The sequence below is a fragment of the Enoplosus armatus genome, chromosome 6 (assembly GCF_043641665.1).
Source record: "Enoplosus armatus isolate fEnoArm2 chromosome 6, fEnoArm2.hap1, whole genome shotgun sequence".
Classification (NCBI taxonomy): Eukaryota; Metazoa; Chordata; class Actinopteri; order Centrarchiformes; family Enoplosidae; genus Enoplosus; species Enoplosus armatus.
Genome location: NC_092185.1, coordinates 10,148,568 through 10,176,517, shown reverse-complemented (window position 1 = coordinate 10,176,517; position 27,950 = coordinate 10,148,568). Strand labels below are relative to the sequence as shown.

Below are 27,950 nucleotides of genomic sequence, written 5' to 3'. Positions count from 1 at the left end.
GCCAATAGTGTTCAGTTGTAGAAATGGCAGCGCTGAGACAGGAGCATCGGTATGGGCTCTCCTGTGGCAAAATCAACAAAAACACCCCGAATCAAACTCTGTACCACGTCAAACTCACCGACACTGCCATCCGGACCCTCGAAGCCTACCAGAACCTGAAGGTAAGACTCAATTATCGGCTTGAACTTTGGAGCTCGAGTGTGTGTGTTTTTTTCCCCTCAGCTATATTTTCATTTTCTTAATCGCCTCCCAACTCCGGGAACTGTAAAAACCCCCCACTGGAGACGCAGCTTGTTCTCCCTTTTTGTTGAAAAAAAAAAGAAAGTAAAGTTATATAGTAGTTCAATAGCTCGCGGACTGCTCAAATCCCATCGACAAAAAGCTGATAAATGTTGTGTGTGTCGGTTTATTCTGGCTGTGATACAGTAAGAAGGCAGGCAAAGATTTATTGTGATCATAACAGGCGATTCAACAGACTTTGATGAATGAAGGGATTTCATTAAATTCTCCTTTAAGCCCTGAGTGAAATTTGTTTTGAGCAGAAAAGGAGAGGCTCAGGGAATTTATTTTAATAATTGTGCATGTCTGCTTGTTTACCAAAGCGTAATCTCCCGAAAAACCAAAAGGTATTAAAGTTCCCATATGACAGAGGTTTGTGATTATGCCCTGAGCTTTATAAGCCTGCTGTTTTCTCGGCTATACATACATTACATGTGAAATGTATTATTTAGATTATGGGCGAACACAGATGATTGTCATTAAATGTAAAAAAAAAAAGCTGTTTTTTTTCCTGCTCATTTCGCTCTCGGGAATAAATTAATGAACAAGCTATCAAGCACATTATTCCACTCCTCTGAATCGGGAGACTGTTTTATTGCTTTTATGGTCCATTAGATTAGACCGATATAATTTAGTCTATCCAAATGGTCTTTCCCAGAGCTCCGCTTGATAAGACAGTTAGTCCCACAGTTATGACTGCAGTTGGAGGCTCATTTAGTGGAGTTTTTCCCCCCTTGTGTTTGGGAATCGGTGGTTCAGCTGTATAGTCCGGATTGGGCTCGGTGGCAGAGCTCGGCAAGTTGTTGCTGGGCTCTTGTGTATTATTGTTTTCTTTTTTGCCTTTTACACGCCTGGAAGCTCGCCCAGCTCCAGAGCTCATTGGTCTGTGAAGCAGAGTAAACTCCAGAGCTCACACAGCCTGACAGCTTCCTCAAGGCCAAAGCAGGCAGTCAGGAGAGGTGACTGCAAAAGTTTTCCAAGCCAAAGACCACCCCAAATATTACTGTTTTAGTGTGTGTGAGTGTGTGTCTGAAAGAGTTTCTGTTATTAGACATGATTTATTTATGGTTGTCATGTCTGTTGTGTGTTGAAGGGAGGAGAGTGGCTTGTGAAACCTGAGATAAAGAGTTCTTGTATGCGTTTATATCAAATCAAGGCTGCAACTAACGATTTATCTGCCGCCTTTTTTCTCAAGTAATCGACTAATTGTGCGAGAAAATACTGAAAAATGCCACAATTACAATTTCCCAAAGCCGCAGTTGTTCCCTTCAGATTTTTGTCTAACCAACGAAACCTAAAGATGTTCAATTTACTATCAGAGCACATTTAGAAAACCAACAAGTATTCACAGCCCTTTTGCTTAATAAATGACTCATTAATTAATCTGTACCACTTTCTAATAGGGCAGCCTTTATACAAAAGGCTTATTATTGTAAGTAATGGCTTCAATAAATCATTTACTGATGCTATATAGATCAGTTATAAGCCATTAATAATAACAACGTTTGAGTTGCCAGGCTGTAGAAAATCCTTTTGGCTGGTGTTTATCATTTTTGTTTTGTAATAATGCTGTTATAGATGTTGGTAATCCATTAACACTCATGGGTTATGAATAAATTGTTAATAAATGGATTGTGGTCCAAATTCTCCAGCTGGAGGAGGATAAACACAAGGTAAAGGGATTTACCTGGCAACCCCAAAACATTCTTATTAATGTCTAATAACAAACCTATAAAGGTTTTGGTGAATTGTTTATTAACATTTATAAAGACATTAGTTACAGCTTATCATAAAAGGTGCCTTATTAGAAAGTGGTATACATTTATCAACTGACTGTTTCAGCTCTAGTGAATATTACAATAAACCCTCTTTAAAACGGTCAGGCCACATTCAAACCTATAAGTCAGTAAGTCTGAATTAGCCCTACGGCTGTGTTTGTAATATGTAACAAACATCATGTGCTTTAATATTTATTATTCCATTCAATATTAAAACCAAACGGATGATGAAGAAAATCACAACAATACTCCTCAATAGGGAAGACATTTCCCAAAACCATTAATAATAAATTAAGAGCGCTGTCAATCACGGGCACAGCTGTACTTCACAGATAATCCATCTCCGTCTCCATCTATTAACCATGTATCATGTTGCCTCAAAGGCAGACATTTTTTATGATTTTAATATTTCTTTATCAGTAGTGGGTGGGGGGGGGGGGGCAATATGATGTTCAGGAGCTTAAGTCAGGTACAGGGTGGTCTGGGAGCAGCACAGCTACAAACCACAGCATGGAGGGCTTATAAAAAGTACCTTTATAAAAGAAAGATAATTGGTTTCTGAAGGAGCTTTGTCTTTCCTCTGGGATCTGTTGTAGCCTTTATTCATTTAATCATTTAGAGGGGAAATCAGCTCAAACTCACACACACACACGCACACAAAGATGCACAGATTGACATGAGCAAAGTTTTCAGAAGGCTATAGATCGATTAATCACACATTCCACTGAAGATTAGGGCCAGAAACCTCTGAACTGTAGACTTGACGATATAGAAATATGACAGTAATCCATTAGGGCAAAGGCTGATGGGAAATGGCAATTACGGCCAACGTTTTGGGATTTAATGAGAAAAGTTTACCAAGCCAGACTGCTGTTATCTAGAAGAAATCCACGGAGCAGAGCTGGAACAATGGCAATATATTTTCACTCATAATGCATGAGCTGTCCATTAGATTAAACATGATTCCTGAATCAGTGAGCAGCTTCTTCTCTTTCTCTCTCTCTCCTCAGGCATCACTATCAAATCAGCCAGCGATTTGCTTCAAGGGGAGCCAGGGGGTAAGATGTTTTGCATACTCTCCCTAATGCCTCAGAAATTGAATGCTCTAATTAGTTCTGATTTTCTGTGGAGCGCACTTGTGACAGTTCCTCTGCACATCTTATTTGACTCTTCAGCATTCAATAAGCACCCGCATGCATCCACGAAGAGGTCGGCCTTGTGACTTCCCAAACATTGGGATGACTTTAGTGTCATTTCAGTCGGTGGATATTTCTTAGAACATCGAAACTGGAAGATGCAGTGATCAACATGGAGAAGATGGCTGCTTTGAGTGCACCAAAGTCTGAGGGAAAGGTGTCAGTTATACATATGTTGTGTCAGATATCCTGGACTGTGTATGTGTATACAGAGACGAGGCACATAATCTACAAAAACACTTGGCTCTGACAGCAAGAGGGCATTACTGAGAAGCGTCTGAAAAGAAAGATGCCTGTGTCCGGCCAGATTAGCCTCCCTGGCTCCGCTAGGCTACTACACCTTTGCCACACAATCGGCCCTGTCTAAAAGGAGCTGTTCTAATCCCTGCAAGAGCCGATTGCATTGACGAAAGTGACTTTGCTCTGTACACAAATGCTGGCCCTGTGTGCTCACAACGGGCCCTGGAAGCCCTAAGACAGGGTACGCTATACCCCCAGGCTGCTAGCCAGGTTACTGGGTCAGGCTTGCAACTGGGGAGGCTTTGTTCAGGGAGGGGGAGGAGGTAGGGGAGTTGGCGAACCCCAGGGAGCCTCCATGCCTGTTGTCTCCGTGCAGACATGAAAGATTTGAAATACAGGAATGATACAGGAGCGGTGGAATTTTTTTTATCTAGGCAGCAGCGCAAAATACGTCCAAAACACAAATAATATATGTAAACATGTAATGAAACATCTGTAAAACGAGCCGCAGATTACCCTGCTTATAAGAGTCTTTCTGTGAAGCAATGTTAAGTGAGTGCAATTTAAGTGTTCTTTAATCACTGAATGGGATTTGGTGATTATATCGCGGTTGGCACATTACATATTCAAATTGCTTTGCGGAATTCAAGCACGGGCTCCCTCCCCCTCTGACAATAGTCCCCGAGCTGGACGATTGGGCATTAATGAGGTAGCTGCAACCATTGGTGGTGGGGGAGGCCAGATTAAGCCGTTAGTGGGGGGAGGATGTTGGTGAACATGGCAGTCTGGCATACAACAGACCGAGATGATAACCAGTATCATGTGTCTCCAGGTTGGAGGCTTAAAGCATCACAGAAGTAGGTATTCCCCTGCTTTTTTATTTGCTGGATAAGTGTTTGCTGGAGCTCATCCGTTCCCCAAAAACAGCATGAGGTTCAAGAGGTCACGTGCAGATTTGTGTCCACTGACAGTTGCCAGCTGTAGAGCTTGATCACAGAAGCCACGACTGCTTCTTTCTGATCTTTGTCCACACTGGCTCATGTCACATTTCCTTTAAAAAAAGGGGGGGGGGCACTTCCAGGGCCACAAAAGCCAGAGGAATTCTTCAAAATCACTGTCCTGGCGTCAGTCCAGGGCTCAGCGGTATCAGGGCCAACGCTCCTATCGAGAAATAGCACGCTGAGGTTTTTTCGGCTGCCTTTTCTCTCTGACCCTGCGGCATTTAGCCCTACTATTGTAAACTGTCTGCCAAGCTTGTAATCATGCGATGAAAAGACACAAGCTCTTAGACGCCTCTGAAACTGGTGTTCAGGGCAACTGTGAAACTTACAAATTGCATTAAAAAAGTCTGCTTTTGAATCTAGCTAACCTCTACTTTTACTTGTCTAAACATGGTATAAAGAGACTTATAACTGGATGATATTGAAAGAAAGTGAACTGAATGGGTTTGATCAATAACTAACGTCTGGAGCAGTGAAAGAAAAAAAAAAAGGTGGAGACTGTGATGCAACTATAAAGAAATAAGAGAAGTGGAGAGATACTTTTTTTCACATTTTGTTAAAACTGGAAGTTGAAAAGAAAATTTGATTCTGGATTACTTTGAAATAATCACCAGGGATTAAGGAATATAATCAGAGCTGGTCTGGGTTCCCATGGCCTGGAATTTCACATCCTAGTGCTTATTTTCCTTCAGGGCTGGCAACGCCGCCTGCTTGTTGGCACGATCTATATCCATTTAGTAAGAAATGAAGCTTGTGTTAGTTCTTATTTATTAGATCCATGCTGCAGGGCGCATATTGATTAGGAAATGTGTTTTATCCATTGCTACAGTGCTTCTTATTTAAAATCACATACTTAACATACTTCTCTTTCTTGATGTTTCCACTTACACTTCTGTATGAGCACTATTACATTGCAACTTCGTGGTAGACCATTGAGTCGTTCAGTTTTGCACCACTGAATATAAGTTTTACGAGTGCGATATTGTCGTAGTAAACACGGACATTACATTTGAATACCGTATGTTGTGCTGTGTCAGGTGTGACATCAGTTTCATTTCCTCCTCAGTTCATAAATGTTGAATTGCAGTTGCCAGAGTAATTGTTTTTGTTTATGGCCCTGCCTGTATTTATGTGCACAGCTGTCACATAAAGGCAGCGGTGTTGGGAAGAGGGGAATGTAGAGGTGCTCTTAAAGATATTCTCATGACGACTGTGTGTGAAGGCTGCGCTTCCCCTCGGCTCCCTCCCGCCTGCCCTCTTGATTATTTTGCCATTTCACCCCATGCCTTGGCTGAATCCTTGGGAGACATCAGGGCCTCTATCTCACACACGGCTGCTCTGACTCTACCCCCCGCCACCACGCCGCTTTGCTTCGCCTCCCGCTCGCACTGCAAATAAGCTTTTGCAGTGTGCGAGTGTGTATGTGTGCATGCACACATCATTTTTTTTCTCTCCTTTTTTTTTCTGGAAGCTAATTAGAATAACAATAACAGGAATGTGGTTTGAGAGCCGTCCTCTCCCTGTGGCATAGCAGTGAGAGGGAGAGTTGTCCCACGTGTTTCTGAAAGGGCACACGCCGCTCTATTCATCCAGATGTGTTAAGCGAGGCAAAAGTCTCTGTGTTCTCGGCTCGTCTGAGGCCCACTGTGTTTACGCAGAGGCAGTTGGCCTTAGGATCTTTAGATCATACAGTATATTTTTAGGAACAAGCCTCATGAAGCAAGCCTCATGAGATCCTGCAGTTAAAGAGGGCTTTTCTTTAGTTTGCTCCTCTGTCATTATTCAAACAAGGGATTTTGAAGGATGCCATGGTGACTGTGGCAGTGTTTTAAGAGTATTTTATGGTTACTAGAGTGCTGCAAAAGATCAGAAATCAATGGCAGAAACTCGGCAGGCAGTGTTGCTAAAGCTAGCAAGATGTTAGTATATAAAAAAAACTTGAATTTGCCAGAATTAGTAACAGTGAAACACATACAGACTTGTGTGTTCTTGTTGTGGCTTTGCGTTGTTTATTTACATTCCAAGCTAATCTGGAACCATTAGTACTAAAGATGTAACCGTCACCCTGGGAAACTGGAAATAGCAGTGAGAAAAAGTCTGACACTGCTTTGAAAAAGTGACTGAGGGAATGAGCAAATGTAAATACTGTTTAATTGGTTGTTAAGTTATAGGCTCAATATCCCCAAATTCAGCAACCACAAGATGTTTGCATTCAGATAAAATGAAAGGCAATGAACCGGAATCAGGAATCGTTTATCTTTAACTATTTAGATGTTTATAAGGAAGTTACCATTTACTTGACCTCTGATAAATGTTACAATCTTACTGTGCAGATCTGTTGATTATTAATCATCCAATACGTCTATTGGTTTTGTATAAATAGAACCAAGTTGACAACAAGGAAATACAGTGTCTGCACCGGCCTCTGATGACTCTTATCACAAACAAGAGTTTTTTTTTACTTGGATTTAAAAATGCAGCACAACAGGATATGAGCAACACAAACACTGCAAGTAAACTCGGGCAGTGTTGTTGTGTACAGTAGTGAGGAGTCTTTAAGCTTAACCCCCAAGAGCTTGAAACGAACACCAGAGAGCTATTGTTTAACCTAAAGACAGGGAGCTTTAAAGGCTTATGTAATGCTGGTGGACGATACACACAGCACAAAAAGGACTATTTTCACTTGATTTGTCTTATTGTGATCTCTAGAGTTATAATTTCACCACTTAAAGCAGAGTGTACGTACATATCAACAGGGACATTCGGGAGTTTTAAAGTGTTTTAATGTATTCTACTAATCATGTCTTCATAAGCAGTGGGGATACTATTAAACTCATAAAGGTAGTGACCTGCAGTCACATGAAAAATCCCTGTCGTTGCTTGCTCACATTGAGTGTGTTATTTGGCTTACCTCTTCAATCCCTGCAACCTGATTTTATACATCACATCCCGGTGCATGTTTTGGATTTTTTCTCCTCTTTCTCCAAGTTTCCCTGCAAGTTAATCAGGTTTGGACATACTTTCCAACGCACAATCTGTGAATTGTTAAAGGATTACAGGCCGCCTGCTTGCGTGGAGAGAAAAGTCCAGTAATGGGAGTATAGTGCAACGCTCCGAGTGGTTTGTGGGGATTGCTCCAGCGAAACAGCTAGGAATCAACAAGGGAAGCACATTACTGGTGTCAGTGCATCTGAGGTCTAATAATCGGCATGTAAAGGGAATTTCCTAACTTCCAAAGCCATCACCATCTAATGCAAATTAGGCAAAGTTTAGAGGCAGGGAATCCATTAACAGAGAAACACAGTTGGAGTGTGTCTAATTGATTTTTTTTTTAATATAGTTTTAGTTTACATATTTCAAATAGAGGAAACGGTGTCCTATCAGGTAACATAGGCTTTAAAAATCTCCATCCCTGTGTGTATAAAGAGGAAGGAACCTACAGTAGGAGGGGTGGGGGTGTCGGGGGTGGGGAGACGGAGAGTGTTTGTTGAGGTTGACAGATTAGCCCCAGCCTCTTGGAAAAAGACTGATTCTGCTTGGCATAACAGGCAGTACCTTGGGGGATGCTCGACAGTTGCCCATCCCCATATCCCCTCACTAACCCCCCCCTTTCTTTTGCTTTCCTGTCTCTACCAACCCCCCTCAATGAATAGAAGCACAGGAACAGCCACATCCACCCAGGCTTACTGAAAGCATGATTTAGACCGTAAGAGGTGATGTGTCACGCGTTTTGTTTTTAACAAATGAGTCACAGTGGAATTGTTGATCATACTGTACAAAGCTTGGAGAGAGTGGATAAGAATAATTAATATGACCCCTGTGTTTCTCTGAGACACCGTTTGTCAGCATCACTGCACTTGCTTGACTGCATGCGACACCGAAACACGGCTGACAGCTGAATGTTTTCTACTGTCAGGCCAAAGGCTCAACTTGTAGAGTGCATTATTTGATGTGTGATCTCTCCTTTGCACATATAAACCTAAATAAAATAAAATTCACTTGCTCCAGCCAGGATCCATCCCCCTCTTCTCAGCTGAGTTGCTCGGCACATTCCTAAAGGAAGACTATTTAGGGCCATCCCTCATGCACTGGCTCTACTGGGAGCCCCCCCCCCCCGTCCGCCTCAACCCCCAATCCCTCCCTTTACCCCTCCAACAACACACAGCCACACGTCCCCGCTGTTCATGAATAATCCAGGCGGGCCGACAGCCCATTGCACTCAGCTTTGTGGGGGAAGACGCTAGAACAAAAGACGGGCAGCTCACAGAGCAGCTATGGCTGAGTAGGCTCAGATGAGAAGACAATGGTAACTAGTGTCAGTACAGACAGGGGCAGGAGGCAAAGACTTCAGAGTAAATCACATATCCAGGCGCCTGCTCCCATCTCAGTGTTGCCATGCCAAATACCAGAGCTGGGAACCTTGCCTTCTCGCTTTCCTCTGCAGAGCAAAGAAAGAAAAGACAGAGAGAGAAACTATCCTCTCATCTTCCCCTGCAGATGTTTGGCTTGCAAAAGCACAGGACTTGGGGGGGTGTAGATCTCTTTAGTGAAACTATTTTTTCACCAAATAGCGGGGTTAAGAACTCTGTTTAACCCCATCAAAGATGAGCAGTTTTAACATGCTCGTGGTGTTAAAAATGAAGTTTTACAAGGGCATCACCGATGGTGTCCTTTGTCCTTGTTCAACTGCTGAGCCCCCTGCCAAGAGTTTCTGTTCCAGTCCAGTTCACACCTTATAACAGCTTGAAAGTATTTGACATCTCCAAACACACGGGCCCTGGAGTAGCAGATGTGGCTGAGCCGGGGCCACAGAGGCAGTTATTGTATCAGTCTGTGTGCTCCATGGGGGGTTGCACTGCCAAGGTGCTAAGGATTGCCGTTCTGATGCCATTTGGTGTCTCTGACTGTAACTGTTCAACGGCTAAACTTTACTCCTATCATGATAATGAGCGGCATTGCAGCACACAGCCCTCACTGCATTTATGGAGCTGTTCAATTTTATTAGACTGACACATGTTAATAGTACACTCTGATGATAATAATACCCCATTAGGCTTTTCTCTGATTAATTAATCATCAGATTTAAACACTCACACAATCATAATTGGAATACTATGGAGCATAAGCAATTTAATGAATTCTGTCCCTCGTTCCGAGCTGGACAAATGCTAATTTAATAACTCCTACAGCAGGAATAGCTAATTCAAATTACACATCTGAATAAAAAACTGAAAACATGAACGTGAATTTTTGATAATTACAGTGACATATATTTCTAAATGAAAAGAACTTGAGTAAAATGGATGTTTTGGGGATATAAGTGAAGGGTTATTAGCAGCATTCAACATATTCATCTAAGATTAGTCTCATTTTGTACCAGAACGTAATCACCATCTATATGTGTGCCATACGATCAAACTATTGATGTAAACATTATTGAATGCAAGCAACTAACAGGTCAAACGTGCACTTAAAACCAATTTGCTGTCACAATCCTTATAGAAATGCATGCAGTTTGATGGAGTCATGTCACCAGAGCTTCTGTCCGTCACATGGATGTGTATACATGACTCACCAGTCCTTGACCTGGGCGCACTGGAGCTGTATTTTTCTATGTTATTAGCTGTATCTGAGCTCTGTTTGAGATCCTTTTAAAAACCCTCCTGTGTGTACTTAGTGTGACTCATTAACCACGTTGCTCACATTTAAATTAAGGATTGAGTCTTTGTTCATATTTTTGTTTGTTCATTGATGATTGTACGTGGTGACTCCACAAAAGTCTGACTGATAATAGTCTCTCTCTCTCTCTCTCTCTGTTGACATGGGGCCTAAACTGTCAGCTAGATATTTGACCCCTGCATGTGCCCTGTGGGAGTGTGAGGCTTCCTCTGCCTAAAAAAAGACAAAATGACAACACACACAAACACACACACACACACACACACACACACACAGCCTCAGGGGATCAGACCAAAGCTCCATATGGAGATGTCTATGACTCAGCGTCTCTCTATGTAAATCTACACCTACTACTTGACTGACAGCAGCTTCAGGATCACAAACCTGTCGGCACAAGTGGTGTCACTGACTAAAAACATCAAACGTCAAGAGCTAATTTCAACAGGTTGGGTGGGATGATGATGAAACTTTGCATAAATTGGCTGTGATTATTAGTGTATTCTGCGGTCACTATTTTAAGCTGTCATCTGTAAACCTTTGGTTGTTCAGACTACAGCAAAGTTGTTGAGTTGGTTCTTCTTGTTGTTGGTATGCAGCGAAAATGTCATCAACTGACATTGGTTATTGGCATCTTCATACAATAATAATACGTCAATTAATAAAACATGGATTTGATCAATGAATTCAGACCATTCAAGCGATCTACATTCTTTCTCTTACAAATGAAAAACACACTGTTGCTCAATGCAATACTCTGAGGGGTAATGCAGCTACAGCCTGACTCGGTCTGGTATGACCAGTAGCCGTAGGATGACCACTATAGCCTGACTGGAATTTTATTTTTATTTTTTAATCTGATAATGGCAATAAACATTTTTGACAAGGGTCCCTTAAATGTGTGGGGTTTTTTTTGAAAAAAAAAACTTGTCAGTGGTCTCTGTTGGACTAAGTATGTAGCAGAGACACTGTTTCTAGATCATCTAAAACATATTTTTGGCATTTCTGTACGGACATGTCTTGTTTGTTAGCGGTAACATATACACAGATACCAAAATATCTGCCAATATATTACTTTAGCTCTTGTGGCTACTGTATATATATAAGATATATATATAATATATATAAATATTGTAACTGACTCTACTGACTCAGTTTGTTGACTTAATGACTCTTCTTTTCCCACTACAGTTACACTATGTTTTAGTGGCTGATGTTCAGAAAATATTTACATTAAATCTTCTACTAGAAGACAGATAGTAATTTGACACACTTTGTTTTTTGTACAGATCAAACAAAGAAGATATAACATGGTAATTAGTGAGTTTTAGAGATGCTGGTAGGCAGATTTTGTTACTTTTGTACAGAGCCAGGCTAGCGGTCTCCTTGTTTCCAGTCTTTATGCTAAGCTAAGCTAATTGGCTGCTGGCTGCAGCTTCATATTTATGGTACAGACATGAGAGTGGTATCAATCCTCTCAACTAACTCTCAGCTAGAAAGCTAATAAGCCTATTTCCTAAAATGTTGAGCTATTCCTTTAAGTTTAAAGTTTAGCGTCTCTTTCAGGGTTAAGTTTGTGATGCTGATATTAGACAGACACTCTGTCTAGGCTCTGCTTTTGGGAGTCAGGAACTGGGAACTAATGGGTTAAATGACATATGGTTATGAAGCTTGAGAAGGAAGCTGTGAATAAAACGGGGGCGACCTCCGAACAGTCTGACCTGAGTGACATTGATTAGAATTAGAATGTGAAGTGTGCACGGTGGCATGGACAGGGGTGACAGGCAAATCTAATGCATGGCTGGAGGGGGCTCATACTGCTGCCATCGACTGAAAGGGGAGACGTGGTGGCACTATTGCAATGCTAAATGTGTAAATGTAGCTAGCTTTTGTTTAGCAGCACAGAAACACATTCAAACGCAGTTCTTCTTCTGCATGCCTTTCTCTACATCAATAACCCCATTTTAGTGACTTGTTGCTTCTAATTTTGGTCAAAGCGGCTACTACTTTACTCTCTTAAAGTAATAGGTCTGAGGACATGGCTCGCCTCCTGTCCCCGCTCACTTTGATGCTTTTTTGGTTGATCGTCCTTAATTAGCGTAAAAAAAACCAAAGCAGACATATGCAGGACTCCGCTTTACCACTTCATGTGAACGGTCAGACATAAATAGGTCAGAATTAATGGTCAGCTGTGTGTCTCAAGTGTCCATGGCGTTGTGGGCTGCTTTGCGTTTTATGTTGACATGGGTGGGCTTGTGCACATGAAGGAGAGCTGGAGGCTGATGGGGGTAGGGTGAATGGCATGCATTGGGTTTTAGAAGAGGAGGAGGGGTGTTGAGGAGAGGAGTTGTTCATTGGCTCTGTGCTGCGCAAAAAAAAAAAAAAAACTGCTTATGGCTTTGCTGCATGACTGGGCATTTGTGACAGCTATAGTCCTGCCTGCCACATCTGCCAGGGACACTGTGCTCAGTCAGCTTATAATCAATCACTTACGACTGATAACTAAAGAGGCAGCTTCAAGTCCATCTGACTGACACTTGTTTTTCTTGAGACCTGCAGTTAAAAAAGCGCCTGTGTGCTTTGGCCTGAGGTGGTACCACAAGGTCTGCTACAAAAAGAAGTGAAGGAGGAGGAAAAATGTCAGCTGTTGCAGCCGTCTCACATTAAGTACAACTCATCAGCAAGCACGTATTCAAGGATGGTTGATAATCATCGGGCCCCTGCTGAATCTAGGACATTCTATCAACAAAAGTACTAAACTGTCCATTTTCAGGCTGAAACACAGCTGCAGGCTGTGTAGAAGAGAGCCGCTGCCAAATGTGCTTTAAAGGACATATTACCTGTTGGTTAATGACTTTCTATGTTGAACTGTCCTTTTAGTGGAAGTAGGTTTTTGGGTCATTTTATGTAACAGGTTTCTGACAGAGATAGACTTCACCCTGCTGGCTTGTATTGTTGCTAGGGAGCCGTGGACAGTCTGTGACAGAGGAGGTTATCGTCCAAGTGAAAAAGCTGTCCGCCACACAATTGTTATGTTTTGCCTTTCAGACAGGCCCCTCCCATGACTGGCTACAGGTCACCATCCCTGACCTGGGAGGTACCATGTAGCCTCTGTGATTGGCCCAAGTGGGAAATTATTTAGGTCACATTTATTGCGTGAAAGAACCCCCCCCCCCCCCCCCCAAAAAAAATGCTCTAATCAGTTTCAATAAAAGAAGCTGCTTTGTTGATTTACTTTATCGAGTGTTTTTCCACTTTGAGATTACATTGAAACAGATCAGGCTACATCTGGGAGAGATAAAACATGCTTATTACATAACACACCACTTAAATTAGCAATGCTAGCAGACACATTCAAGCATGTCAGAGTGCGCTGAGGACACTGTAAAACCACTGAAGGTTCAAAATTACTTTGGCTTTTGTAAACAAAAATGAAGGACTTGCTTGGTGTTCATTTTTAACCTTCATTATAAAGATATTTTACTCTTCTAAACAATGTTTCTAATAACTTGATACTCATTTTGACAATAAACTTGCCATGGGTGGTGAACACTAATGCCCTCTACAGGAAGGGCCAGAGCCGTCTCTATTTTCTGAGGCAGCTGAGGTCCTTCAACATCTGCCGGACTATGCTGAGGATGTTTTATGAGTCTGTGGTGGCCAGTGCTATCCTCTATGCTGTTGCATGCTGGGGCAGCAGGCTGAGGGTGGCGGACTCCAACAGACTCAATAAACTGATCCGCAAGGCCAGTGACGTTGTGGGGGTGGAGCTGGACTCTCTGACGGTGGTGTCAGAGAGGAGGATGCTGTCCAAGCTGCGGGTCATCTTGGACAATGTCTCACATCCTCTCCATGACGTACTGGTCAAACACAAGAGCACCTTCAGTGGGAGACTCATTCCTCCCAAATGCACAACGGAGCGCCACAGGAAATCTTTCCTGCCTGTGGCCATCAAACTGTTCAACTCCTCCCTCTGAGTGTCAGACACTCAGAAGAAACAGACTGGAAATCTGGACCTGCTTCTACACATACTACCTCATCATTATTTATTCTTTAAATTTTCAGTGCAATACATATATAGTCATACACAACAGGGCAATACATACACATATATATATATATATATTTTCATTGTTATTGTATATATATTTTTTACTTTATTTTTCACTTAAATATTGTAAATGTGTATATTTTTTATTTCCTATTTCTTATTTTTATGTTTTGTACATACTTTTAGTTCTAAAATTTTGCTACTTTCTACCCTTGAATGGGAGCACCAGTACTGTACAATTTCCCCCCGGGGATCAATAAAGTATTTCTGATTCTGATTCTGATTGTTTAGTGTTTCTTTATTTGTCTTAATAGTACATCAAGATCCCAGCGCCGACCCCTGAATCTCCAGATGGCTTTAGAGTCTTCTCGTTCTACCTGTCCAGCGACAGCAAAGACAAGCCTCAGTCCAGCTTCGACTGCATTCACCAGTATGTCTCAGGGTAAGCAGCGCACACACAACTCTTTCCACAGTTGACCACAAATGGAATTCGTAGTAAATTTGGTGTCTGAGACCGCAGGGCCTTAGCAAACAGTGGCTTCTCTCTTCAATACTACAACAACAGACAGTACCACTGTCAGGCTGTACTCAAACAAGACTACAATAACACCCAAAGGCCGTCATGCCACAGCTGACCTAAAAGGTGTGACCAGTAATAATTAAGAACAGAGAGGTAGTGTTAGTGGCTATGCAGGGTCGACTGGTTAAAGGGTTATATTAGAGCTGCTTTATTTGTACTGAAGCCTTTATAACTGATGCTTTATAACACAGGATTAGACTTTGCATGCAGACACAAGTCACAGAACCAGTTATGTGTGTGTCAGACAGCGCCATGACAGCAAGAATGCTTGTGTTTGACAAATGGCCAGTTAATTGAGCCGAGCCAGAGAATTTGTAAGCTTAACCTCTTGTGTCCTCTTCATCCTCCTTTCTGCTGCACACAGGGAGGGCAGGGATCACCTGGAGGGCCAGGGCAGCATTCAGGACAAGATCACAGTTTGTGCCACAGACGACTCCTACCAGACGACCCGGGAGCGCATGTCTCAGGTGGAGAAGGACATCTGGAGCCGCTCTGCAATTGAGATCAAGCCGGGGCCAAGTAAGCTTCTGCATAATAGCTGTGTCTACATTCAGTTGTATCTTCTGGCCTCAGTTGTACGTGGCAGCCTTCAAGCACGTAGGGATCAATGACAGATAACCGGAGAGTTTTCATGTTCCCAGAAAGCATCTAAACCATTTCTTCTCACCATTTCATCCTGCTGATAATTGCCATATGGCGTGGAAGTTATCACATAATTGATCAAAGTGCTGCGTTGCAATTATTCATGCGAGAGGGATGCCTCTCTTTCTTGTAATTCTCCTTTCATTTTGACCAGATTGCTCAGGCACTGTGCCAGCTTGCCTGCCAGCGCCATTAATGTGATTGAGTTTGCCAGAAGTATCTGCTAACAAGTCTCATGCTGATGAAGTTTTGCCTAAAATGTAATTACATTGACTGGAATTTAATACATTTTCATTTGATAAAACATAGCATCGAAAAAAAAAAAGAAGCCACACTTAACCTGGAGTGATCTGGGCCTAACAGGCAGAATCTCCTTCCTGCAATTAATTTTCTTTATTCACTGCCTTCTCCTTGCCTGAGTCGCGGTTTTAGAGTCATTGTCGATTAAATTGACCATGCTACAACTTTATAAATGATCTAGCCATGAGGCTTCATGACATTTAGAGCTCCCTTGTGAATTTAATTGCTTTTGTGGATTATATTTTACGAATGGAAACACGCTGTGGAGACTATAACATGATGTTAGGTAATTGTTGTAGAAGCCAGCTGTTTGCCAACTGGTTCTTACGCGTTTCATGCCATGCTTTGCTGCAGAAATAGTCTCTGAGAGGCTTTTACAAAACAAGTTTAACATATCTGGCACATGCATGCATCTAATAAATGTTATAAAAGACACAAGAGATCCTGGTTAGAAACATGCAGTTATGCATGATATTTTTTTTGTCTTTTCAAACACACAACTGTCCGTCCCTCCTCGTGGACACCAGAAAGAGAAATAAATGAGTTATGGATCACAGTATGTGCCATATGCAGTGGAGAGCAAACAGTTGTTTTGTGGTGACTGACTGTCTTTTTATGGTACAGTAAAGCTATACTCATCAGAAAAAATGTCCATCTACCAACTCACAATAACAGGTTGCGGAGTAGAAAAATGTCCACAATTTAGATAATAATGTATGATTTAAAGTTGCATTCAGGGGAAAGGAGGTGCTGACGAATAGGCAACTGAATTTTGTGCACACCTGGTGTAGGACAAGTTGGAAAAATGTTCATAAGTTTTAAATAAATTCAAGTCATTTATTTCCTACTTCAGCATTTATTATTATTTTCCTCTATAATACTGATACACTATTGCGTACAGTTGCCATCTTTAGTGTTTGGTCATTGCTCATGAATACGCTCACAACACTGTAAAAAATGTCAGTTATCCTAAGTGATAAATTAAAAAGCTGCCTTGAGAGTCTTAAAACTTCCCTCCAGCTGCTTTAATTTATTAACGTCAAACAGTGGTTCTAGTTGCGGCTTGTTTGAAATGTTGCAGTGCAGGAAGGATATTTGCCTAAAATCTTCAGGATCTGGTTCAAGGTAGATGTTGAAACAAGCTCCTGCAAGACTGTTTTGCACAGCAGATTTAAAGTGACTCCATTTGAATCTTACAAGGATTACTCTATACTGCTGTAAGATATTGCTATAAACTGAAATATCTACAGTTTTAACAGTATCACTGTACTGTAAAACATCCTGTTTACATATGATACTTCTAACATGTTGTCCCTGTGAAAGCGCTGTTAGACTTCGACCTATAGAAACCTCCAAAGTATGGCTTAAAGTTGTAATGAGATTACGGTCTGCAGATATCTATAAGCACTGCCTGCCCTGGTCCAACTGAATTAGTACTGCAACAGGAAGAAAGGGCCTCTCTGTGTTAGTTGCTTTAGTTTCCATGTTCCTCTGTTTACTCAGCAGCAGGCTAAACCTACTGTCAACCCCTTTCACTGTTTTCCACTCGCAGCAACACTGCCTCTGCACACCGACACAGATAGGTGCGTGAGCACAGTACCGTGTTCAAGGTATTTATGAATGTAAATTGCCTTTTCAGAATGGGCTGAAAGTACTGCACATACTGTATCTGTTGTGCGTGCATAAAGCAGATTGCATCACAATAGGGAGATATAATGAAGATAAAATGTATGAGGTTGTCTCTCATGTTCAGCCCTCTCTTTCAAAATCAGGGTGTGATTTGTATAACTGGCCTCAGGACTGGATTAGGAATGATATGTCGACGGTGCTATTACAGGATACTGTCAATGTATGTGAATCCTGTTATCAGATCAGCTACAATCTCCTTTCTCATCTCTAGTTTTGTGTAGGGTAGCGACTGTTTGGCCAGCTTTAGATTACTGTGTTGATAACTTTTTCATTCACTATAACTTGCCCTTATCTTCCACAAATGTCACGCTGAAACTCTGCTGTGTGGCCCTTTGTTTTGATCTTAGGTAAGTGCGTGAAGGTCCAAAGGAAGCAGGGTCTGGTATCAGGCTCAGATAGCAGCAACAAGCACTCCCCCAGCAACAAGAGGAGCCTGGTTCCCAGTCCTGTGGCACACCGGCCCTTGAGGGATCGCATCATTCATCTCCTGGCCTTAAAGCCCTACAGGAAACCTGAGCTGCTACTGTGGTTGGAGAGGGAGCGGGCCAGTCCAAAGGACAAGGCTGACCTGACCTCAGTACTGGATGAGGTGAGACATCTGGCACATTGCTACGTAAACACATTGTCGACGAATGATGAAATACACTCAGACACAAAAAGTAGAAGAAAATACCAAAATGTGAAGCTTACAAATACAAATTTAGCTGCTTTTACTGTCAAGTGATATCAGGTCAAGGATTGAAACTACAAACATAAATAAGTCTCTAACTAACTATTTTAATAATGATACTAATGAACAGACTACTGCTGTACAGCTATAAAACTCTGCTCTAAAAAGATGATGTCAGTAAGTTTATTTCAGGCATATTTCCTGTGTTCACAATGTTTGAGTGTCCCACTGCAATCATCAAGTGGAGACTGTGCCACTGCTGGTAGCTGTAATTAGGGCTGTGCTTTAATTATCTTTGGAGGAGAAGATTGTGTTTTGACAGGAGAGGGGTGGGGTGTCTCCAGCTGGGATCTGACTACTTTCAGAATTGAAAGTGGTTGGTTTGGCTAGATTTGTATCAACAGGATTAAGTGGGAATAAGGGCAGGGTTAGAGTGTTTACCACGGAAACAATATGGACCCACTGAGTCGCCAAAAGGTCTTGTTTTATTTAAATATAAAGGTGGAGTTACAGCATTGCAGGTTAACACAATTTGCACACAGCTTTTATGACCTCAGCTGGCCTCTTTTCCTGTTGTTGTTGTTGTCTGTCCTCTTTCTGTTGGGTTATTAACATTGGGAACTGTCGGTTTTCCAGGTTGGTAAACTGAACCCTAAAGACCACAGCTACTCTCTGAAGGATGAGCTCTACAGACATGTCCAGAAAGACTGGCCTGGATATCTAGAGGAGGAGAAGCAACTCGTCCATAGGCTCCTGATCAGGTGGGTGTGAAGTTAGCCACAACACACACATGCCCCCTTGCTGTGAGTTAGTTGAGATTATAAATATAAAACTACTGCCAGCAGCCAGTTAGCTTAGCATAAAGACTGGAAAGAGGGAAACAGCTAGCCTGGCTGTCTGAAAGTAACAAAATCCAAGATATAATGTGTTAATTGGTGAGCTTTAGAGGTGCTGGTACTGTTGGTGGATTTTGTTACTTACAGGCACAGCCTGCTAGTTGTTCCCTCCTGTTTCCAGTCTTTGTGCTACCCTTAGCCAATCACCTTCTGGCTATACTTACCGGACAAAACATGAGAATCTTTTCATTCAACTCATCAGCAAGAAAGCAAAGAAGCGTATTTCCCAAATTGTCAAACTATTTCTTTAAAGTTCTTTTAGACTTTTAGAGACCTGTTTGGGCAGATAATGCAGAAATGACTAAGGGATGGATGTGTTTTGACAGTGCTGGCGTTAATACAGAAAGGCCACTAAATGAATGTAGAAGTCTGCTGTGATCATGTTGAAAGGGGAGCTTCTAAATGACTACTTCACTGCACTGATGAATCTCTTAATGGACACATCAAAGCAGTGGAAAATATTCCCTGCACCGAGTTGCCAAATGGCATTAGCGTAGAGGGTTCAGAGTAGCAAGGCCGAGCTTTTTCAGGGTGAGCTTCCTCCCCTCGTACGTTTCCTCTGCCTGCCAGTAAACATGCGGGCCATGTGCTTCATGAGCATTTTGGAAAAGCGCAAGTCATGTTGGGCTGATTGCACAACCCCCTCCGTTCACCACCCCTGCTAAGTGTAAAAAGCTCACAATTGTAGTCATCAAATTGTTTGCCAAGTGTGATAAAACTGTGATAGCTTGTAAATACTGTAAACTCTAGTTTATTCACATGTTGGAGTAGACTCTTTTTCAGGCTTTCTTACTACTGTCATGTCCTTGACGTTAATGTTTAATGGTTCTGAACTCCACTCACACTGACCATATCATTAGAAGGGCTGCATGAATCCACTTGGGGGGGAGTGACTTGTTGTAGCGTTTGTAGTGTTTGAGGAAGGAGCTGTAGGAAGCAGATTAACAGAGAAGAGGGTTTGGTCCTACAGAGGTTAAATCTGCTGCTATTGTTCTGCTCACTGGACTGTGTTTAGTCTTTGTGGTTGCCTCCTGTAGATTCTATCACCAGAGACACAAAACAAAACATACCACACAAACTTGCAAAAAGCTTTGATAAAGTGAAAAAAAAAGACAGTTTTGTAATGTCAATGATTATTTCTTCTGTGGAAGAGCCGCAGTCGCTGTCTTTTCTCTGCGTGTTGTAATAAATGATAATTGCTCATCCACTTGCTCATAAATCTGCCAAAGCATGCTTTATGACCTACATACGGCCTCTTCCTGTTTAGCTTTACAGGCCATTTACCTCGCAGTTACTGTCCAACTGAAGGTGCTGTGTTCTTAATCTTTCTCCAGGAAACTTCAGCCACTCTACAGTAGCCAGTTGAAGAGTCCCCAGTCCAACCATTCATTCCACAAAACTCCCGGGGACTCTCCTTCACAACTCAGTCCTGCCAAGAATCTCTCCGTGGTAATTATTCACCTTGAATGAATTGCATTTTCCCCTGCTTCTTCTTTCTCAGCTGAGAATAGATAGTGTATTTCCGCTTTTGCAGATACACATCATTGGAATTATGCTATATCTTTGTGTAATTGAGTAGTTTCAGACTAAATATAGCCCTGACTAGAATTAAAGGAATAGTTGGACAATTTGAGAAATATGCTTATTCGCACTCTTATCGAGAGTGAGATGAGAAGATTGATATCAGTCCTGTCATGTAACCCCCACTTCTGTTTTCGTACGGATTATACAAACGAGATCAAGTGTTAATGTGTCAGCTGTTGTTACCTGTGGACAGAGCAAGGCTTGCCGTTTCCTTTTGTCTCCAGTCTTTATGCTAGGCTAAACTAAGCTGTTAAAAAAAGCAAATAAACACATTTCCCAAAATGTCGAACTATTCCTTACAGTAAATATCTATTTATGCACATGATACTGGTACTTTTGGTACATCTTAAAGGTCCCATATTATGCTAATTTCCAGCTCTATATTTATATTCTGGGACTCCACTAGAGCAGCTTTGCATGATTCACAGTTCAAAAAAGTCCTTATTTATCTTATTGTGGCCCCTTATGCAGCCCCTCAGTTCACCCTCTGTCTGAAACAAGCCGTTTTAGACTGAAACTGAACAACCTCCCAAAACTTGAAGAGTAGTCCTGAGCAGAGCGGTGGAATAACTTAGACTGAGCGGGTGGATGAGTGTCCCTGTACTTGGTGGTGCGGTGACTGTATAGTTGTGACATCACAACCTTACGGAAGTCCTGATGGCTCGTTTAAAGGCACAGTGTCTGAATACGGGCAGTGTACATTTCTCCGTGGACTCAGCATTTTACACCTAGACCTGCTTTATGATAAAAACAAGAAATGGAAATCTCACTTTCTACAATATGGGACCTTTAAGTAACTTGCACTCTAATACCCAAAAGTTAAAGCAAAGCAATCACTATGTTCTTTTTTCCCCCTCTAGAAACGCCCATTGCCCTCGGACCCAACCAACTGTCAGACCCCCAAAAAACAAAGACTATTAGACCAGTGTTTGCCTCTGCAGTCGCCCTCTTATGGAGATTACAGCACCAATGGGGCTCGTAGCTCCTCCAGTCATAGAAACTCTAGTGTGCAGATTAAACTGGAGTTTGACAAAACCAACAATCATCACCAGGGGAGTCCAAATCGCCTGTGCTCGCCGCACAAACTTAGCGGGTCAACTACTATTCCCAAACTGGAGAGGACAGAGCCCACTCCTGCTGCACCCAGCCCTAAGCCCCCAAACACTGACACCTCCATTTGCACTGACCAACAGTTCACCAATGGCCAACATAAAAAGAAGAGGTCCAAAAAGCACAAAGACAAGGAACGAGAGCGCTTAAAACCAGACTGGATTGAGACCAGTCCAGACCTGAAGCAGAACCAAGATAATCTCAAAGGTAAATGACCATAAAACTATACACCTTTCTTCTCTGGAAAGTTTTGTCACACTTCATGCATGCATTGTACTGAAATGAATCTGTTACAGATTATTTGTACGGGTCATGACATTATCAGCTTTCATTTCGCAAAAAAGGAAAACATCCTAAGGGGTGAGTTATAGCTGCTGCTAGAAGCCTGCAAGGAGCAATTCATATATTTTCATTTGAGAGAGCAGTGACTGTTGTTAGGACTGTAACACTTTCTCCGCCCTCCAGTCCTCACTCCTCGCTCTAGTCTGTTGATGATTGACTGAGAAACAGCTGGGTGACCTACGGTCGAGCGAGTCAGCAGGCAGCATTGCCTCCCACTCTGTTTTCTGCTGCTGACGTCACTGCTCGCCTTGGATCAGATCTCTTATCAGAGACATGATAAATTATTCTGTCAGCCTTGATATGATGGGCACATTATCGCATTTGCATTGGCAGATTGCTTTAACCTTTTTTTTTATGTGTGTGTGTGTTTCCTATCTACAGTCCATGAGGGAGAGAAAACACCGGTCAATCGAACCTCAGCAGAGGAACTGCCTGACTATTTAATGTAAGATAAATACACACTCCATGACTATTATAATCCCAAATTCAGAGGGGATTTATGATTCAGGAATGAAATCCAAATAATTGTCACAGCATCAGAGGGTCCACATAAGTTGTTGTTGATATCATCTGTCACTGAGGAGTTCAAGTTTCAGAGTCTAACCCACTGTTGTTGAGAGAAGAAACCGACGCCCCAAAAGGGTTAGGTTCAGCTTCAAAACATTCACATAAATAGAGGGAAGTAAAACACATGTCTAAATGAGCTGTCACAGAGCTTCACCGAGAATGACTTTGCAAACAAATGATCTTATGTCTTACATTTATTTATACATCTGGTCAACACATCGTGCTGTTAAATCAGTGACGTGTCAGGCCTCTCGCTCCACCGTTCTGCAGTGCCATCTCCTGTTAGGATTGGAAAAAAACAACTTGGCTTCAAGAGATCATTTCTGCTTTTAAAATATCAGCTTTCTTTTTTCTTTTTTTTTCAGAAAATACGGCACCATAACAGCACTGGAGCAGCGCCAACAGTATAAGGACGACTTTTGTGCCGAGTACGATGAATACAGAGCTCTTCATGACCGGATTGGGACTATCACTGAGATGTTTGTTCAGTTGGGCTCAAAGATCAACACTCTCTCCCCGGGAACACAAGAGTACAAGGTACTGTCTGGACCAGGAGCCTTTAACTGCTCTGTTTCTAATGAAAACACCAAACAGTGAACAGATCAGATACACGGCACTCTAACACTCTTTCTTTTGCAATCTTTTCAGCTTATGGAGGACCAAATACTACAAAAGTACCGAAAGTATAAGAAAGTAAGAATTATTTAAACTTTATCTCACTTCATGTAACACTTGGGCCTCAAGAACAACTCCTTAACATATTGATTCTTAAGTGACACATATAAGGGATTTAAGAGGCCTGTCGTATGATTCATGTCCAGAGAGTCTGCCCCTCTCCACAGTGGGAAATGATTTATTTGACTTGAGAAGTCTAATGCCTTAATCTGAAAGCATTTGGTAATTAAATATGTGATGAAATCAACAAAAATATAAATTCAAAATGAAATACTACTATTCCGTTCACCTTATCAGTGTCATGTGCATCATGGCTCGCCAATTCAAGAGAAGTTGGACTCCTTTTTTATTTTATTGGCCTGAATATTTTGGCACAACTATTCATACAGTTCAGGAGTTGCTCAGAAAAATGCCTCAGTCAAGGTTATTGAGCAGGTTGCTGTCCAGGGGAACATCCTCCCTTAAAGCGCCTGGCAGTTTAACATCACCAGCAGTCCAATTTATTATCATCTATCATGTCACGTCCCCTGGACCAACTGATGTTAGTCATGGGCTGTTTTGCTTTAGCATCTAACCTCATGTCAACCCGTTCCTTCTTTATTTCTGACGTGGCTTTGATAGCTGTAGAAATATTGAATAATCCCCTGATATCACTACTGACACACAACTAAATTTGTTTTTGTCACTTTGTTCAAATGAGCAACTACTCATGAACAGGTGACATTCATCAGGTCGAAACAAGCAATTTATAAGTTTGTGCAGTTACGAGGGTGTGCTGAATCGAATTTTATACTCTCAAGTAAACCTTCCGAGTTTTATTAGAAGAATATGAAAATGTTCCTGCATGAGGCCCATCATGTTAGATTTTTATGTGTGTTACTGAAAGCTCACTGGCACCCCCCCCCCTTTTTTTCCCCAGAAGTTTCCAGGGTATCGGGAAGAGAAGAAGCGATGCGAGTACCTCCATCAGAAACTGTCGCATATCAAAGGCCTGATCACAAACTACGACCGAGTACAGGAACTGTCCTAGTAACTGGCCTCTGCCCTCAGCAGGGTGTAATATGACTGGACCAAAAGACTCCTCGTGGACCCAAAGACTGCCCAGCCGGGTCCTGGAGTTGCTGAGACACTATTCACTTTACTCCTCTGAGTGTTAACGGAATAGAGGAGCGAGGTTCTTTCTTTTTTTTTTTCAAAAGTGGGCTAAGACCACCAACTCGTGATCAAATGTTGCCCTTTAACATTATGGTTTTCAACTATGATTATCGCCGTAATGGCTGGATTTTGTTCTGCTGTAAAATGGTCAGATGACACAGTGAAAGCCAAATCCATTTGTCTGAAATGCAAAACAGATGTGATCCTTCCTGCTTAATTGCATTTTTCTTCTATCCTTTATCTTGTCAGAACTAAAAAGCGTTGATTTATAAAAAGTATTAAATTGATGGTACAATCAGTCTTAGGGGAAAACAAATGCCACTAAAGTCTTTATATTTAACATACAGAGGAATTTGTTTATCTGTTTATTCGCTGATAGAAAGTCAAATGTTGACATAACACATTCAATCACATCAGTTACTCATAGTTATAGCGATAAGATCACATAATGGCAATAATATGGTCATGCCATGAACAATATAGCAACATTTTTCACCCATACAAAAGCTATATTTCCGCAGGACTAAGACCCTGCAATGGTTTATCTCAATAAAATGATCCCAACATGAAGTTCGAAGCATAATATGCAGCGTTGTTTCACAGTGTGCTACAGAATCTGTGGTTTGGACCAGTTTCTTTTGGCTTTGATCACAAGGAATTTTACCCCGTAGCTTTCTGCCAACGTCCTGTTTCATTTCTAATGTTGGAATGCCACAAAACCACTCCTCCCAGTACCATAATGCTGGTTTCAAGACTGTGCTTGTGAACATTTAGTGTCAGTTTCACCCACATGTAGCCTACCATGAACTGCCTTTTCTTTATCAACTCACACTTCTGCCATGTCTTCTGGTTACAGGTTTGTTTGCAGGTACACAGTACACACAGTGATCTGTAGGTGAATGACTATAAGTTGTTCTATGAAACGTAACTTTTCTCTTTAAATGCAGTTTTAAAAGTGTACAGGGTAATTATCTTGGTAATCAAGCTCAAGATTTACTATGATTTTGCTTTGGTTGAAGTCATGATGTTGTTTAAAATGGGATATAACAGTAAGTCACTTCTGTGAGTGTTACATTTTGATGTTATTCTGCTGGATGTGACAGAGAGGCCTTTAACAAATTTGACTGTGTAACTTTTAGCCCCGTGTGTGAAGCGTGGGCAGGATGGCACTGTGGGTCGGTCACTCAGTTCAAACCACTGTTCAGTTGGGTGTAAGGAGCAGGCTGACCTCTAGAGGCTGCTAGCAGGGCTTTTAGACTCATTTTAGACTTTCTGTAATTATTTGTACCAAGGCAGGTGCATCTGAATAACCACAACCTGTAATTTTATTTCACCTTAATTAGCTGTGGCCTATAGTAGGAAGTAGTGATCAGATTTCAGTGTTCTCTGGACGTTTGCATCGATGTAGCTGTACTCACAACTGTTGTCTTAATGGCTTAAAATGGGAGGATGAAGCTGATATTTGCCTTAACATGTATGTTCAGACATTTCCAAGATCATGATATCCCTGTTCTGAAATGTTCTTGGTTTAACCTGCACAGTTCAAAGCGTTTTCTGTAAATGTCTTTTAGTTTGAAGGAAAGTTACTGGATAGTTGTTGTGCAACAGTTGTCTAATCTGTGTTGTTCTTGGGTTTTTTTCCCCCCATGTACGTCTTAATCATTTTCTGTTTTAGCTTCATTTGTCGTCTCATAATCTGTCAGATAATCATGAACTGTAAAGGACTTTAATTCACTGTCCAACCCTATCAAGCACCACTATCAAGAGTCATTGCAGAAAAATGTATACAAAATATTGTGCTTTGCTTCTCTTGATTTCTCAGTGCAAATACTCAGTGGGCTTATTATCACATATTTAGCTGCTCTTTTGCATAAGTTACATTTTTAGTTAAGTTTTACAGTTGGTATTCTGGGATGTTTGAAGGATTTGAGACTAGCAACGGTTGCTCTGTCTTGGCACATATGAACGTTTCCAAGAAAGGAATATTTATCAGCACTGACTGTTGGAAAAAAGATAATTGTAAGCCCAGACGGTGTTTCAAGCATTAAATATCATCAAAGCTCAAAATGCTGGACTCTTAAAGCTCCGGTACACCTACAGAAATGTTTTCATTATTCTGGCTGTTTGGATCTCCTCTCAGGACCAGACCTCACACTCTTTTTTTGATTCTTTTGTCAATTTGCATTTTGATGAGCTCAGCAAATGTGCTGCATAGCTCCATCCAACTTGAGAAAATGTCTCATCAGTCAAAATAACTGAAAACAACTGTGTGCTTTGTTCTGGTACTGGCTCTGGAAATCAATGAGGCATGGTTCAATTGTATTTGAAGACAGGAGCACAAGGCCTGCTCACTAAATAATTTGTGTAACAGAAAGGTACTGAAACATTTTTTTGATGAGGGCGGCATGGAAACGTCTACAAAACTCCATTTAGACCACGAGACCTTAAAAGTAATAATTTACAGAACTAATTCAAGTTAAGGGCTTCCCATTCACCACTAAACCGGTGTTTAGGTCAATTGTACAATAAATATGTAATCAAACAATTTGCATCATGGGTAACACTCCCTGGGCAAAGTATCAGTCTAATCATAGTATGAATGAAGATAAGACCCTTAGTGAAAGGGGCTTCTCAAGTGCTAACTGTGATGTTTTTTACTGTTGCAGGAGCTAACTACTGAAGGTGCCTTTTTCATTCAAAGAGCAGAGCCACTCTGCATGTACCTATCATTGGTATTCTGGAAAAAAAAAAAACTTGGGCCAGCAGTATTTACACATCTGTAGTTTCACATTGTTGCCACTTTTCAAAGTGCTTTGTTCATAACGTTTAGATTAAGTTGACATCAGATGCCTTGTAAAATGTATTAAGTGTGTTGGCGCTGACATGATATCATATTTAAATAGAACATTTTTCCAGACATGAACATTTGGCATTTTTAAAATGCAAGGTTTTCCAGGACACCAATTAAACCCCATCTGTGTTGGCTATTTGCATTCATGTATATTTGAAAGAATGGCCTGGATATTCTTTATTTCCAGCCCTGCAAACTGTTTCCACATATTTCATACAAGCGCGCTTAAATGGTTTGTTGGTACTGGAAAAACGCCTCAATGGAAATGTGAAATCAAACATTTTGTTAATTATAAATCACTGCAATTGATCTACCAAGGAGAACAAATTTCTTTATTTATTGCTTTTGTATGTTTGTCCTTTTATGGTATTCATCTTTGCATAGTTTGTTCATTCTTTTCACAGCAAAACTCAAAAGTATGGTGAAAGGGAAATGGAATATATTTTTGCAATTTTTGATGGTGGATGCTTTATCACAATGTCATCCTCTTGAGAAAAGCTTTCAGAAAAAAAAAGTGTATTGTTGTCTCAGTATAATTGAAAAATAAAGCTCTTTTCAATTGAACAAGGTGTCGTATTTCCCCAAGAGGGCAGTATTACTCTATTTCTAATCTGAACCACAACTGTTTTCTATTGATCGCAGTCAAACAGTTTATTTTTATGTTTATT

The 27,950-nt window shown here is 41.3% G+C and overlaps 1 protein-coding gene across 1 annotated transcript; it reads left to right on the top strand.

The window, feature by feature from the left end:
- Positions 1 to 23: 23 nt before the first annotated feature.
- LOC139286375 (RNA polymerase II elongation factor ELL) lies at positions 24 to 27,849 on the top strand. The gene is made up of 12 exons (XM_070907132.1): positions 24 to 161; positions 3,068 to 3,115; positions 14,536 to 14,663; positions 15,166 to 15,320; positions 17,780 to 18,021; positions 18,739 to 18,863; positions 20,333 to 20,447; positions 21,443 to 21,899; positions 22,416 to 22,479; positions 22,967 to 23,138; positions 23,250 to 23,294; positions 24,196 to 27,849. Exons 1-12 carry the CDS (start codon positions 24 to 26, stop codon positions 24,304 to 24,306), a joined length of 1,800 nt encoding a protein of 599 aa, XP_070763233.1. The 3' UTR covers positions 24,307 to 27,849.
- The last annotated feature ends 101 nt before the right edge of the window (positions 27,850 to 27,950 follow it).